The sequence below is a fragment of the Panthera pardus genome, unplaced genomic scaffold, assembly GCF_024362965.1.
Source record: "Panthera pardus isolate Hobbes unplaced genomic scaffold, ASM2436296v1 HiC_scaffold_26, whole genome shotgun sequence".
In the NCBI taxonomy this organism is placed as follows: Eukaryota; Metazoa; Chordata; class Mammalia; order Carnivora; family Felidae; genus Panthera; species Panthera pardus.
Window position 1 is genome coordinate 3,130,504 of NW_026526832.1, and position 15,425 is coordinate 3,145,928.

At 51.5% G+C, this 15,425-nt stretch overlaps 1 protein-coding gene across 9 annotated transcripts in view; it reads left to right on the plus strand.

Moving 5' to 3' along the window:
- The window catches only part of PAX8 (paired box 8), a 58,346-nt gene that overhangs the window by 37,401 nt on the left and 5,520 nt on the right, over nt 1-15,425 (plus strand). For 4 of the 9 annotated variants that reach the window (XM_053890938.1, XM_053890939.1, XM_019444562.2 and 1 more), the window contains exons 8-10: nt 4,090-4,210; nt 4,756-4,883; nt 11,901-12,002. In XM_053890938.1, the coding sequence (XP_053746913.1) occupies nt 4,090-4,210; nt 4,756-4,883; nt 11,901-12,002 (351 nt within the window). Of the gene's footprint in view, nt 1-4,089; nt 4,211-4,676; nt 4,884-11,900; nt 12,003-15,425 lie in introns of all 9 variants that reach the window. The other 5 variants (XM_019444545.2, XM_053890937.1, XM_019444555.2 and 2 more) reach the window with 2 other exon arrangements.

Below are 15,425 nucleotides of genomic sequence, written 5' to 3' on the forward strand. Positions count from 1 at the left end.
GGGTGAGCAGGTGAGCGGCGGCGGGCAGGGGCCACAGCAAAGCGCCGTCTCTCAAAGACTCCCAGTCAGCCTGCAGTCCAGCCGCCAGAGCAACTAGAACTTGCTCCGACGGGCTCAGGGCGCATGCTTCATGCAGCTCCAAGCCTCACAGACTTTATTTTCCCAGATGCTGGCATCTCCTCCCCTCCCCCCACCCCTGCCCCCAGCACTCTTGTCTCTCCTCACCTATAGCCTCTGAGCTCTGAGTTTTTGGGAAGAGCAACACAACCATCCCTCCGTTGCCCCGTGGCTTTCCCAGACCGCAGGGGTCGGGTCCTACAGCTCCAAAGCAGCTCCTCCAAGCCCTACGCCATGACCTCAGCCAGCACCTGCAGCCTACCTCTGGCCACTCACACCCGCACACCCTACGACCCTGCATTACTCACGCTCCCGAGCACACCGCTCTCGTTCACACCTCTCTGCACTGGCACAGTGCACGCCCTCCCCGCACAGCGCCTCGCCTCCCACCTTTCTGCCTGGAAAAGTACCGCTTGGCCATTATGACTCAGCTCAAGCATCACTTGTCCATGAAGTATGCCCTGCCCCTCAGACATGCTCCGTCTCTCCCTCGTCTGTGCTTCCGCATATCCAACGTGCCCCTCGGGTAACTTCTCACATTGTGCTGGAACCGTCTAGTGGACAGAGGTGTGGACAGTGGATTTCATAAGGCAGGGCGGCGTCTTGAAGCATCTTTTTTTTTTTTTTTTTTTTAATCTCCAGCACCTAATGTTGTGCCCCTTTTAGAATAGATACCCAGTGAAGACGTATGGGTGAGTGAGCTGAGAAATCCGGAAAGATAAATCGCAAGTTACAGGGGAGTTTTTTGTTTTGTTTTTGTTTTTGTTTTTTTTATTTCTCGTGCTCAGGACAGGTGAGATGGTTTATAGTGGGTCAGCTTCCGGGAAAAGGTAGCAGAGATGTCACGGGTCTCCCACAAGCCCAAAAGAGACTCCATAAGTCTGACAGAAACTCCAGGGCCGCTGGCCCCTCAGTTCATCTGTATCTGTATCTGTCCGCAGTAGCCGTGACCTCCACCCCCTCCCCCACGGGATCAACCAGCTGAGGAATTCCCTTAGGGTGGGTCCACGCATCCCACTTTGCTCCTGCTAGCGTTTGACCCAGGAATGAGGCAAGCCTTACGCCTTTAAAGTCTGAGCAGGACAATGTCGCCGATGCCAATAACCAGCTGAACCACTGCCAGTGACCGTCTGGGCTGCTGGGTCCATGCCAGCACCGCAGCTGGGCCGGCAATCTGCGTCAGCGATTTTATCAGGCCGGGCTCTGCACCCCACGAGGGGGTGCAGAGAAAGCTGGCCATCAGCAGACCTGGGGAGAGGGTGCGGCTGCTCATCGGAGAGTCAGCACATGGCTCCCTGAGGGAAATGGGGCCGCAGCCGTGGGCCCACGGGGACCCCGCTCTGTGGGAAGGAGCCTGCGTAACCCCAGTGTGCAAACAGCAGCCATCCTGGTAAAGAAACCCTGCTGCTGAGACCCCAGGCGCCCTCTGCGTCACAGAGCCATCTCCTGGCTCCATTAACCTGGCTGATTCCTTGATTACAAGGAAGCCCCGAGACCCCACACCAAGCCGGCCTATGTTCTACATGGGGAATTATGGTTATCAGAGAGTCTCCGAGCCGCAGGGACCTCGGGGACCACTGAGTCCAGTCTTTCCATTTGCGTGGAGATAACCCAGGGCCAGGGAGGGTCGACGGAGCCTGGGGGAGCAAACAGCTGTGGAGCTCAGGCCTGCCGGCCCTGGTTTCATTCAGACTTGCCCACTGATACCTGTTTTAGATATGGTGCTTCTATGTCCATTATTATGTGAAGACCGGAAAAACAGAGTTTGAAAACCATGGAACTCCTCCAACCTCTCATCCTGTACAGGAGGAAACTGAGGCTCAGCCATGTCCACCCGTGATTCATTCCCTCCCTCAGCCAGTCTTCTGCTCGCTCATTCATTCACCTGGGTTGGTGGTGGGGGCAGGGAGAATCCAGCCTGTCCCGAGGGCTCTTTGCATCTGAGCCCCTGCCTTTCCCGCCCTTGGTGACTCTGTGCCATCAAAGGACACTCCGTGTTCTCTCATCTGGGCACAGGAAGGCCCTCTGGCCTGGGGAGCCGAGAAAGAGAGAGAGAGAGAGAGGGAGAGAGAGAGGCTTACAGGTCCTCACACCTGACCTCAGGTTCTGTAAAATCAACAAGGGGAAAGTAAGACGGTGGCCTTACTTCTCATTATTCTTTCACGATCAGGCACAGTTAGATGTCACGCTTAGGAACAGGTATTTTTCCTCTATTTTATAAGTGCAATAAAAAGCAGATCAACAGAATGTGACTATTAGGACAGACAGCAAGAATTTGGCAGCTTACAACTCTTCACATAATTCTGAAATAATAATACCTATGATAGCAATTTATTGGGCATTCTGTGCCAAGCATTTAGTATATGTATATAAAATCTCATTCAATCCGTACATCAGATTCTATTATCCTTGTTATGTAGGAGAAAAAAAAAAAAATCAAGGCTCAGAGAGGTCAAGGAGATTAAAGCTACTTGGCTGGTCATTGCAGAGCCAGGGCTCAAACTGGCCCAGGAAACGAAAGCACTGTGCCCCTCTGCACTCCAATTCAGGCTCCATCCCAGTTTATCCCATCACTGGGATATCGCCGCCATTCAATGCAACATCACCAAGATGTCTGACTCTAGAGATTTGGGGATTTTTTTTTTTCCCCTTCACTGAATTGCCTGAATTCTGGAAAGCTATAGGATTTTGAGTAGATATTTGTTATCAAATCAACACATCCATAAGGCATTTTAAACTTTTCTTACACTCTCTAGAAATTGGGTATTTTGTTCAATTTCATTAAGCCAGGCTCCAGGCAACTCTACCCTACCCTGCAGCAGTCCCCCCTCGGAAGGCATGGAACCAGAGCACCATTCAGTCAGTAATTGCTGCTACATGGTAATGGTGCCCTGGTGGCCTTCAGAATTGACTGCAGTTTCCAAAAGTGCCCAGCATGCAACCAGAAAGTGCTGTGGCCCCTTGGAGAACACGGCTCCATGGAAGTGATTGCCTTTAGTGGAGCTGTTATGTAACCGCAGAACGTTCCTCGATTTTAATATGCACACGGCTCCACCTAGTGTGTTTGTGATGTGTGTGACCTGCCCGGGGGATCGGGTGTGCGCCTGTTTGCGCTGTCTTGTCCCCTCAAGGGAGGGAGTCCCGGTGAGGGGTAATGCATGCTTGCCTTAATCGTACATAACCCTACTCATGTCCAGGGAGGCCGGATGGCATCTAAAATGAGGCCTTAACAAAGAAAACTCCCCCAGGTACTTGATAAAGAGATTTTTAAACAAAATTGACCCCAAGTATCATCGTCCAGCTGAACCTGCGAGTTAATGTTTACTCGGACGTAGAAAAGAGAAAGAAGACACCCACCTGTTCTGGTGGGTGTCCTGTCTGCCACTTTATTGAAGGAAAGAGCACACGAGGCAGGATCCGGGGCCCTCTGTTTGGTACCAGTTTCATACTTACCGGGGACACTTGCCTCTCTGGGCTTCGGGCTCTCCACGTACAAAACATACAAAATACTGCTTGGCCACATCACAGGGCCATGGGGCTCAGTGGGTCAGGATGGCATTGGCAAAGCTCTAACGTGCCCTCTTTGCAAACAGAAGCGGTCATCGTGTCTTCCAGTTTAGGGCAGCGTTTGAGAGCATGCATACGAGAGCCAGGCCCCTTGGGTTTCGGTCCTGGCTCTGCCCCACATGGGAGTATGACAAGCTTCTTGGCTTCCCTGTCCCTGCATTTCCTAACCGGAGAGGAATAAACTAATGAATGGAGCGAAGCACTCCGAGCCAGGCCAGAGGCAGACCGCTCCAGCCCTGCATCCTGCTCTCTGTGGGTCCAGACCGTGTGGGGAGACAGGGAGGGAGACCAGCCGGCTTTGAATTCCAGGGCCGCAGGAGAGGAAGCCCGGAGATCAGGCTTCAGGGTCTCTAGGTAGGCCGCCTGCCAGGGGCCTCTGTGCGCTGACTTCTCTTTGTTCCCCAGGGCCTCTACCCGCTGCCCTTGCTCAACAGCGCCCTGGACGACGGCAAGGCCACCCTGACCCCTTCCAATACACCCTTGGGGCGCAACCTCTCGACTCATCAGACCTACCCAGTGGTGGCAGGTACGACGCCCAGAATGTCCTGGGCCACGTGGCCCCAGCTGCACAGATGGGCTGGAAGGCAGAGCGCGGCCGGCCCTGAGGAGGAGGGTGCTAGGACCTTGGGCCTGCAGAGGAGAGGTGGGCTGTGCTGGCTGGCCCTCCAGGTGGGTCCAGAGGGTCTAGCCTCGTATCCCAGGCCCCCCTCCGTGCCTCCTCGCTCCCCCACCGCTGCGGGGGAGGGGAGGGGAGGCGGCACACACAACACTCCTATGCTAGCAGAGGCACAGCAGGGAGGCAGAGCTTCTCTCCAGCCCTCACTCACCCCGAGGAACACGTGCAGCCCTCCCGCCACCCCCAGACTCAGAGAGGAGCCGCCTGCCCCCGCGCCCCGCCCGCACCCCTCCCGCATCTCATGGCTGGGTCTGTGCATGTGCCCACCCCATCATCTCACACCCCTCTCTCCTTGTTGTCTCCCTCCCTCCGGCAGATCCTCATTCACCCTTCGCCATAAAGCAGGAAACCCCCGAGGTGTCCAGTTCTAGCTCCACCCCTTCCTCTTTATCTAGCTCCGCCTTTTTGGATCTGCAGCAAGTCGGCTCCGGGGTCCCAGCCGGTGCCTCGGTCCCGCCCTTCAATGCCTTTCCCCATGCTGCCTCCGTGTACGGGCAGTTCACGGGCCAGGCCCTCCTCTCAGGTACGACAGGGAGGTCCCGGGCCGTGCAGCTATCGCGGGTGGGGGAGGGGGAGGTCCTCAGGGCCGGCCACCAGTCCCCTGCTTTGGGTGCAGCCCCGTCTCTGGCCCTCAGTCCTGTCCACCGTCACCCTATTCCCTAAATCTACCCGCAGCTTTTGGACGTGCCAAGATGTGGCCCTCGGTGCTGGCCAAGTCAGGCCGTGGGAGGGGCAGGCACTCTGGGGATGCCAGGAAGTGGGGTGCGCGGCACATTTCCAGAACCTCCCCCCAAAGACCCGTGGAAGAGCGGGGGCCTTAAGGCCAGGAGCTAGGCAGTATAAAGCAGTGAACCCTTGGTCTGGGTGAAAAGTAAAAAAGAAGGAAAAGAAGAAAACTTTGGAGGGAAGAAGTCATTGGCTTTTGGAGACGATTTCCGGATCAAATTTCTAAAGAAGACAGAGGGTCCATCCCAGTTGGGTCTCCACAGTGTAGCACTCCTTGTATCCAGCTTAACAGGGTCACCCTCGGAGAAACTTGAGAGATGAGGGAGCAGGGGACCTCCCATCAGGAACTTCACTGGCCTCAAAACAGTAAAGCTGGAAGTGCCTTAGGGGCATCTAGAGCAAATCTCTCCTTATATTGATGGGAAAGAGGCCCAGGAAGGATTGGGCCTGGCCAGGGCCCCTGCGTAAGCGTGTGGTTGTCTGGCAGAGTGAGGGCTCGGCCTGCATGCGGCCTGTGGGTCAGACCTCAGCAGAAGTGGGTCTCCCTGGAAGTAGGACATCAGCCCACCAGCCAGGGCCTGGGCAGCAGCTGAAAGAGGGTGTCTGGCTTGGGCAGGAGAAGACCTGAGATGGAGCGAGAATGGGGAGCAGGGAGGGACCCATGATAGCCTTCAGCTCTCCGAAGGGCTTCCACGGAGATGGGACTGTGTTAGATGTGGGCCCAAGGCACTGAACCAGAACCCATGGAGGAAGCCAGAAGTGGACTAGCCCTTCTGGACCAGTGTTTTTCACCTTGCTGGGCCTCAAAACACGCTGTTAAAATGACAGCTTTTACAGAAGCCAGGTATCCAAATCAGACAAATGAAGAGCTACTCTGTTTGAAGTAGGGACTCTGCCCCCCTGAAAACCCCTGGACTCGAAAACCACCACACCAGAAGAACAAGGCCTCTACCTGCCCAGAGGGACCACAAGGTCATCTTACTCAAGTGCACAGTCTGGCTGGACCTGGGATGTTTTTCTCTGTGCATCCCCACGTCTAGTGTGGGAGGACCTCTTGAAAGAGGTGGGCACAGAGGTAAAGGGTTCATGAAGGAAGCCCAATGTGTGGGCAGAGAGGCAGTGTTTCAGGGTATGGGGCACGGGAGCACATGTTGACTCAGAGTTCAAAATTTCAAAAGCGGGTGAAGTCAGCGGAGATGGGTCATTTGTTTTGACCAAAGTGATTAAAGGAGAAAAATCTGTGAGCTGAGTGGAGTGATGTCAGCCAGAGAAAATGGGATGGGAGGGTGGGAGGGGAGCCAGGGAGTAAAGGGGCTCACATCCGCCGCAGGATGGAGAGGCCCAAGCACTGGGTGAGACCTCCTGCTTCGTGTGAATGGTGGGCCCCAACCAGGAGGGCTGCGATAAGCCAGGCAGGGGATGAGGTGTGGATGGAGCACGTAACGATGGGGCGTAGTTCTTTAGTTACTGCGTGAGTTGCCCAGGTACCTGGCAGGACCATTCGAGAGGTCAAGGCAGTGGACGCATGGCATTGGGAAGCGGTCTTGGACAGTGGTCCGTGGCAAACTCCCTGCCCCCAACTTTCTCCCTTCCCTGTCACCCTGTTAGGGCTTCACGCACCCCCTGTCGATATGCAGTCAAAGCAGCGGGCCACTTCCAACCTCTGTCAGCTCTCAGTTTAGTGGACATGCCCACATTCCAGACCAGCAGCAGAACTGGAAGGTCATGCACCCCATGGAGCAAAGAAGCAGTCAGGAGACACCAGGGTATAGAGTGCGGCCCCTGTGGAAGCCAATGGCTGGCTGTAGGGCCCAGCCCGAGGGCTGAAGATGCAGCACCAGAGTCAGGGACTCTTCCTCTGTCAAGGAACGCCCAGGCTTGGAGGCACCGGGTCCAGGCAGGTTGCCAAGAGCAGGAAGCAAGTCAGGGATGCAGTTCACAGAGCCGGGCCAGCCCTGTGGCTTGGGCACAAGGTACAGGATGGCTGGTGTCCATGTGGAGCCCAGGGTGTTGACCTGCGGCTCCTCAAAGACTGTCCACCTGCAGACTATGGTCAAGAATGGACCTAAAATACCTACCATGGGGCCGAGCCACGGTGAGCGGGCTGGGAGGACATGCAGGGAGAAGGAAGGCTGGAAGGAAGGATCTCAAGAGTCGGAGGGGGGCGGGGGCTAGAAAGCCATCCAAGAGAGGAAGAGGTGAACTTGAAAGAAAGAAGGGAGCCAAGACCAATTATGCCGAGGTAGTGCTGCAGACAAGAGGAAAGAGGCAGGACCAGAGGAGTTTTCATTCCAGAATCAGCTTGGCCCTCACCTACCAGAGCCTTCCCAGCTCACCTCCTCTGAGTGACTTCCTAAGGACCCTCCCTGCTGCTTCACAGTCTCCTCCTGGGGTCACTTCCTCTCCTCACCCAGTGTCTCTGATAGTGCGGTCTCCAGGGTGACTGTCCCTCTGCGTCTCAGCTTCTCCCTAATCAGCTTTTTAAAAAAGAAGGATCAGAGTTTGGGGAACAATAGGATTGTCCCTAATATTCCTGCCATTTCCCTTCAGATGCCCCAGTCTGGGTCCCAACACATTTGCAAGAGTGATAGCAAAGGCATCCTTGTCCTGGGTGTTCCAGGGCTGATTCCAGCTCAGCTGATCAGAGAGCCCTGAGTTTGGTTTTATCATCAAAGAGTCCATTACCCGCCTCCATTCTTTTGTGCAAAATTATATTTAGTCCTGCCAAAGAGATTTCTGGATTGCTATAAATTTTCTTTGCTATCAGAACAAGATAAGGAATTGAAAAGGGGTCAAATAGAGGGCAGACATCAAAGTGGGCAAATAAAATTGTCTGAAATCACCTCTACCCTCTAAATTCCTCCTGGACGCTACCAATATTTAGAACACTTGCCAATAGTTCTGGGGTGCTAGTGTTTTTTTTTATAGAACCCCACTTTGCAGCCAGTGAACATCAACCTGTGTCTACATCACCTTCTGAAAAATAGGGCCATGTAGAAAGTATATTTGAGTGCAGAGGAATTGCAAATCAAAGAACCTAAGGGCACCTGGGTGGCTCAGTTGGTAAAGCGTTCCTCTTGATTTCAGCTCAGATCATGATCCCAGGGTCATGGGATTGAGCCCTGAGTTAGGCTTTGCACTGAGCATGGAGCCTGCTTACGATCCTCTCTCTCTCTCTCTCTCCCCTTCTGCTCCTCCCTCACTCATGCATGCACACATGCGCACGCACTCTCTCTCAAAATATAAATAAATAAATAAATAAATAATAACAAATCAAAGAAACTAATGATGAAGACCCTTCAAAAATAAGTAATTCAGTAAAAGCTCGTGGTTAGGCCATGTTGGAGTGCATCTACCTCATGGCTTCTGTGGTTACGTTTCTGAGAAGGTCGCAAGGTTCTTGGCTTTTTGGAAGAAACCACATATTCAAGGGACTGAAGCAGAGTTTTGAAGGATTGACAGGGGAGTTTAAGGTACCATAGGCTGGATGAGGGCCATCCTGTAGAAAGTCTTACTAGGCTTTCCAGGAGGGCCAAGTTTCATGGAAGACTTTGGGGTCTGCTCCAGCACTTGATCCAGAAACATCTGCTCCCCTGGGAGAAAATTCGGTGGTCAAGGAGAGATGAAGATTAAAATCTCAGAATATAAGGGAGTGAGGTTAATGAATTTATTTCTAAGAGCAGTCTAGGGGCTAGCTCTCATGGGATGGGGTCCTACGGGGCAATTGTGACTAAATTGCAGCTTCGGGGGAGCATGTGTCCTCGTGCTCTGCCCACTGAGCTGTGGAGCTCAAGAAACAGTAGGGCCAGGTGATGGAAAGGGATGGGTCGAGGGCAGTAGAAAGGGGAGTGTGGAACCACAGGGCTCCAGGGTCAAAGGAGACCTGGAGAATACCTAGACCAGCACCAGCAAAGAGGAGGCCTAAAAGCCAAGAGTTACCTCCTCACCTCCAGCCCCAGTCATGGTAGACACAGGTGCAGCCTCAGAATCCTTCTCAACACAGGGTACCAGGAAGCCCCTACCAATGAAATAAGTGATAAGGTGAACCTAATTTACTATCTCTAATCTAACCTAGCTCATGAGACAGATGGAAAGATGTGATTCAGAGAAATTAGTTTGTCCCTCATCCACAGCCTGGCTTGGATCTAGAGCTCTCTCTCTCTCTCTCTCTCTCTCTCTCAGGGAAGAGGAAGCAGGAAAAGGAAAGAAAAGGCATTGGGCCTGAATTAGCCACCAACCCTCTTCCAACACTCTCCTACTCATGCATCTGTCCACCCCCTGTACGCCTGCTGCCCTCACAGACTTCATGGCCGCCCCTTCCTCTCAGAGCCTTCAGTCTTTGGCTAAATGTTCATCTGAGAGCCGAGGGGGCTGAGTCCGATAGCTGATTGTATTGCAGTCCTTCTTCAAAGAAGGATCAGATTTTACCTTGGTGTATTTTCTGCATAGTCCTTCCTCTACTTCTAAATGCACTGAAATTTCCTTGCCTCACCTGAGTTTCCAATCCCTCCTTTATTCAGACCTTGGGTCAAGTGAACTGAACCCACCTATAGAATTCCAGTGGATTCCACCCTGTTTGCTCCGGCACCGATGGTGTTCATTTTTATGAAAATATTCACATAGTTTTAAATAATGAACACTGATGGCTCATTTCAAATAGGGTTTATTCTATAAGGGTTCCCATGATGTAACAACTTATAGAATGTGTCCACTGCACTAATCGATGTCCACCTATAACATGAAACCCTGGCTGTGAGTTATACTGATAACATCACAGTAATAGTAATAAGGTATATAAGGTACTCTTATTTCCCCCCTCCCCCACCCATTTTGCACATGAAGAAACAAGCTTGGGCACATAGGTGGCTGGTCTAAGGACACTTGGAAAATTAGTTGCAGAAGCAGGATAAGGACCAAGGTCCTCTGGTTCCTAAATCCTTTCTTCAGAGGAAAGACAGAAGTCCAGAAGGCCTGGTCTCGTTTGTTGACCCCCTAAACTTGGCTCCACATGCTTATCCCAGCTCATGCCCAATCTTGCTTTAGTGGCTGGCCTTGCTAATTTAGCATTCTTACTCACTGCTGTATCCCCAGTATTCGGAAAAGTGCCTGGGACCTCATACTTTCTCAATAAATCTTTATTGAATGCACAACTTGTCTTCAGGAAATCTCTAAAAATAGAGGTAAGATTTAGTCGCTGCAGTACTGACGACTCATGGGGTTCCATGGGACGTGCCTTCCCTTTCATCATTACTAGCCACCCCCTGAAGAGTTCAAAGCATGTTGGACCTCGGGGGGATGTCAGGCAGAAAAGTTGGACAGGCAGTGGTGCAGAGGGGACGGCCCTGGTAAGTTGGTTGACCGATTCACAGGGGGTCCCTGTGAGTCCCGGGAGAAAAAGCAGCCCCCCATGTGAAGGAGGCAGAGGCGCTTGGGTAAAATGGTCATAACCGAACACAGCGTTTCTCACCCCAGGGTGATTTTGCCCCCTGGGGACATATGACAATATCTGGAGACATTTTTGGTTGTCCTGTGGGGTGGGAAGTGCTTCCAGTACCGAACGAGTAGACGCCAGGGATGCTGTGGAACATCCTGCGATGCCGAGGATGACCCCCACACAAAAATCATCTGGCCCCAAATGTCAATAGTGCTGAAGTTGAGAAACCCTGTAAACATCACTAAGAAATGGAATGACCAAATAACACATCATTCCAAATGGGGCATTTGAGAGTAAAATAGATGTTATTAATAAATACGCTGAGTGGTAATGACAGCGGTCATTACCTGGACAGATGCGGCCAAAGCAGGATGAATTGCCAAGAATCCTTGGGTGAGGGAGAGTCTGATCTGGGCCTGTGGGACATGAGAGAAGTGGAAGAAACTCACCGAGTCAGACGGGGCCTCCAGAATGGGAAGGTTCAAACTTTCTGATGTAGAGGAGAGGTAGAGCCAGGGAAATCAGGTCACTAGGGCTGTCTCCACGTGCCACCAAGACAAGGACATTACCCGTAGATTATAAAGAGAGAGCTGGATGTCTGTTTTGCTGAATGTGGGTTGTTTTTTGGTTTTTGTTTGGTTTTTTTTTTTCCAGGAATGGAATTGACAGACGTGTGGTTCATGTTCAGGTGTTAACACCAAATATCTCTCAGCCTGTGTCTCCTTTCTAGGTCAGGGATAGCCTGTAGGTTTTGTGTCCTTTACAATTCTGATAGGTTGTATCCACCTGGAAGACCACGTTGAGGAATAGGAACCACCCTCCCTGGCCCATTGGAAAACAGTTCAGTGATTGATTAGCGATGTCTGCCACGGGTCCAAAAAAGCATAGTGAAAGGTAGTGGCCCAAAGGCCTTTGCCATCCCTTGTAGGACCTCGTTCTTGATCCTCAAAGCGGAGCTGAAAGGAGGTGAGCTCTGAGTCCAGTGGCCCCTAATGTATTACTTAGGCCAGCTACACACACTGCTACGCTGGATGCTGGGGGGGATAACAAAGACCCAGAAGAGATAGCCCCCGCCCTGCCTTCAAAACCATGACATTGTTATGGGTAAATAAGATGCACACCAATAAAATCACTGGAGGATGGGCCACAATACAGGACTGCAATAGCAAGTGCTCCCTGCACGGTGGAGCCTGTGTCCTGTCGGCCAGACAGAGGGAGAAGCTTGAGCTCAGAGAAGGGAGGAGGGGGAGTGGGTTTGGAGACTGGCTTTGAGGAGTGGTGGTGGCATGAGGGAAGACTCGCTGAGCCTCAGGGAAGCAAGACAGAAAGCGCAGAAGCCCACAGTGGCCTAACTAATGACTCCTTGCTGTATTTTTCCAGGGAGAGAGATGGTGGGGCCCACGCTGCCCGGATACCCACCCCACATCCCCACCAGCGGACAGGGCAGCTATGCCTCTTCTGCCATCGCAGGCATGGTGGCAGGTAAGGGGAGGGGCTGGGCAGGAGGGGAGTACTGCAAACAGGAAGTGTTGGCCAAAGGTAGAGCAAGAGGGGCCAAGAGGCAGGGTGCGTCCCATGCACAGATTTCCCAAAAGGCATTGAAAGACCCACCAAAGGGTGCATCTTCTTGGAAACGCTTGGAGCAAAGATTTCACTGCAGTCCTGGCTCCTTAACTCTCCCCGGCTCAGCTTCCTTCTTCCCACCTGCTCCCAGATTCCCTGTGATGAAATGGGCAGGGCTGAGACTGGCCAGTGTTCAAACCCAAACTCTGCCACTTCTTCCGTTGACTCAGTGAGGCTTGATGGAGGGTGCCTTAGGGGTCCGCAGGACAGTGTGAGCTAAACACGAGCCTGGCCCTTGAGCAACCCATTGTCTCCCAGTTTTTTCACTCTGATGCATTTGTACACCCTTTCTGTAAAACTTGAATATGAATGGGGTCGGTGATGATGATGATGATGATGAAGATGGTTGAAATATACCTTCCTTCACACCCCACACTCAACCCTGCATGGGCAGGACCCGTGTTCTAGGTACTCCAAAGGTACTGCAGGGACATGAGCTGGAAGGATTTCTCCATCATCACTGGCATTGTCCTGGAATACTGCCTGCCAGTCATGTGGATTTCTTTATCCACCGGCGTGATCATCACCCAATAGTGACCCAGGGTGTCAAGGTCTAGACAAGTGAGGACAAGGAGTTTTTCTGGGCGAATCTCACTCACTCTTTTAGGAACTGTATAGAAAGGACCCAAGGGAGGACAGGGCAGAATCGAGTCATATCTACTGCCCCAAGAGGCCCCAGGACGTGGAGCTTTTGGAACGAGCTCTGAATCAGGACATCTGTGACCCCCATGCAGACGCCCCTGACCCCAGAGACTTAACACATTACATTCACCCAGGCTGCTTCCCTCCCTCCCTCCCTGGCAGGGGCTGTTCTCTGCCAGCCACCCACTCTGGGTGCCCTGTGCTGAAGCAGGTGGGCTGGGCTCTCCAGGGCAGAGGGAGGGGAGGGAGAAGAGAGGAGGCAAGGAGGCTCTGCGCTCCCTGGGAACCTGCTGAGCTGGCACTTGTTGCTGCCTGGTTACCGTGGCGATGTGCTTAATGCAGCGTTGAAAATACAGAATACTGACTCCTCTCTCCCTCCTGGCCCTGGACTCCCTCCCTCCCTCCCTTCCTCTTCTGGAGCGTGAAATGAGATTGGTCAAGATAAAAAAGGAAAAGATTCGGTTATTTTTTTAAGAGTGTGGATAATGGGGCCTCTCAATCAAAATCCCAGGCTCCAGTCGGCTCCCCCCATCCCCCTTCCAACCTCTCCACCTTTCCCTGCCGCCTGCTTAGAGGAGGAGGAGGAAACAGAAAGCACAGGGCTTTTCTCTTAATTATGAATCATTCCCCAAGGCCAGGCCCAGGGCAAGGGGGTCCTGGGGCCCAGAGTATGACCCGTGAGGTAGCTGGAAGGTTTGGGCCTCTCATCAAAGGCCCGCAGGTGTTTCCAGAAGGATCTCATCCTGAGTGAGTGTTGTGGAAAAAAAAAAAAAAAATAGCACAACTACAACATCAACTTCAAGTGAATTACAAAAGGGGTGGGCCTTGCCTTGCGCAGTGCATGGACTTTCCAGTAAGTCATATGTAAATCAGGTTTCAGAAAATGCAATACTATTTAAATGTATCCTCTGGTTCCTAGGAACTCCGTGGTACAAATTAATCCTTAAGGAATTTTTTTGCACAAAAATTATTTGTCCATCTCTATAGTAGCCGCAATCTCCCAGTTGACTAAACGGTGATTCCTTCTATTAAAATTAATAAAAACTTACACTGAGTGCCGACTGTGTGTTAGATGCATAATACATGCTTAAAGCAAGGCATGCCAGTGGGCATTCTTCAATCATTTGTGGAAGGAAGGAAAAGATCATTAATTCCTGTGTGCCTGGCCATTCACAGATATAACTTTCCTCTTGAATCCTCACCATAAAATTAGGAAGCTGGTATCATTCTAGTTTAATATAGATGAGGAAACGAGCTTAGAAAAGCAAAGGAGTGTGCTCAGGGCCTTAATTAACTATACCATGTGACTGAGTTGTTCAAACCCAGGTCTTTTGATTTCAAATCTAGGGTTCTTTCTACTACACCATACTGCCTCCCCCAATGTTAGAAATAACAACGCAAGCTATAGCAAAATGACACAAGAACAGGACCGGGACACAGACTTCTCCTGTCCACTCATCATCTGTTTTGCCTTCTCATGGTTGTTGTTGTTTTTCCTGCCCCATTAACAGAGTTGATGACCCTCACACCAGTTCTAGAGCTGAACTGACAACTCCAGATAGATGGATCCGTCCATCCATCTACTCACTTTTCCATCCATGCATCTTTATACACATTTTTCCATCCATCCATCATCCATCTTTCCATTTCTTCCTTCCATTGATAGTTCCTTCTATCCGTTCATCTATCCATCCTTTCTTACATCCATCCTTTCATTGATCCATCTATCCTTCTATCCACCCATCCACCCATCCATCCATTCATCCATCCATCCATATATCCCTCTATACATCCATCATTTCATCTGTCTACCTTTCCATCATCCATCATCCAGTTTCCAGCCTTTAAACCATTCTTGCGTCCTTTCATCCATTCATCTCTTTTTCACTTGACAAATACTGGTTGAATATCTATGGTATAGGATGCTGAGGATATAGCAGTGAAGAAGGCAGGAGGCCCCTCTATTCATGGAGCTTACAACCTAATCATGAAGAAAAAAGTACAGTAAACAAGTCAACACATGAGTAAACAAGATCATTTCAGATAGTGGCAAGTGCTGTGAAGACAGTAAAGTTGGATGATGTATTAAAGAGCCACGGGGAGAGGAGATAACCACTTTAGATTGGGTGAACAGGGGAGACCTCTTTGAGACGGTTTTCAAAGTGATCAGCCAAGTGATAAACTAGAGCAAACCACCCCCAGCCCAAAAGAACAGCAAGTGCAAAGGCCCCAAGGCAGGAACTAGTTTAGCCCGATCACACTTAAAAAGGAGTTGGTGAGTATATCCAAGAACAACGAGTAAATGGGGAAGGCACTACAAAAGGAGGGGATGTTGGTAGTGGCTGGGTCGAATTTTAAGACAACTGCCGGGGAAACAGACTGCTCTTTCATTCTTGGGAGGAGCTTAGTGGGACTGGAAGGTAGACAGTCAAAAGAAGAAGCACAGAGACCAGTTAGGGGACGGACAACCGTAATAGTTCCTGCAAGACCTTGGTGGCTTGGGCTGGGCGGGGGGGTAAGCAGTGAGGGAGGAGAAAAGAGACATTGAAGGTATTTTAGCCGTACAGCCAACAACACTTGGTGAATTGGCTGTGGGGGTTCCAAAACAGAGGAAGCAAGAATGACTCCTAGGCTTGAAGC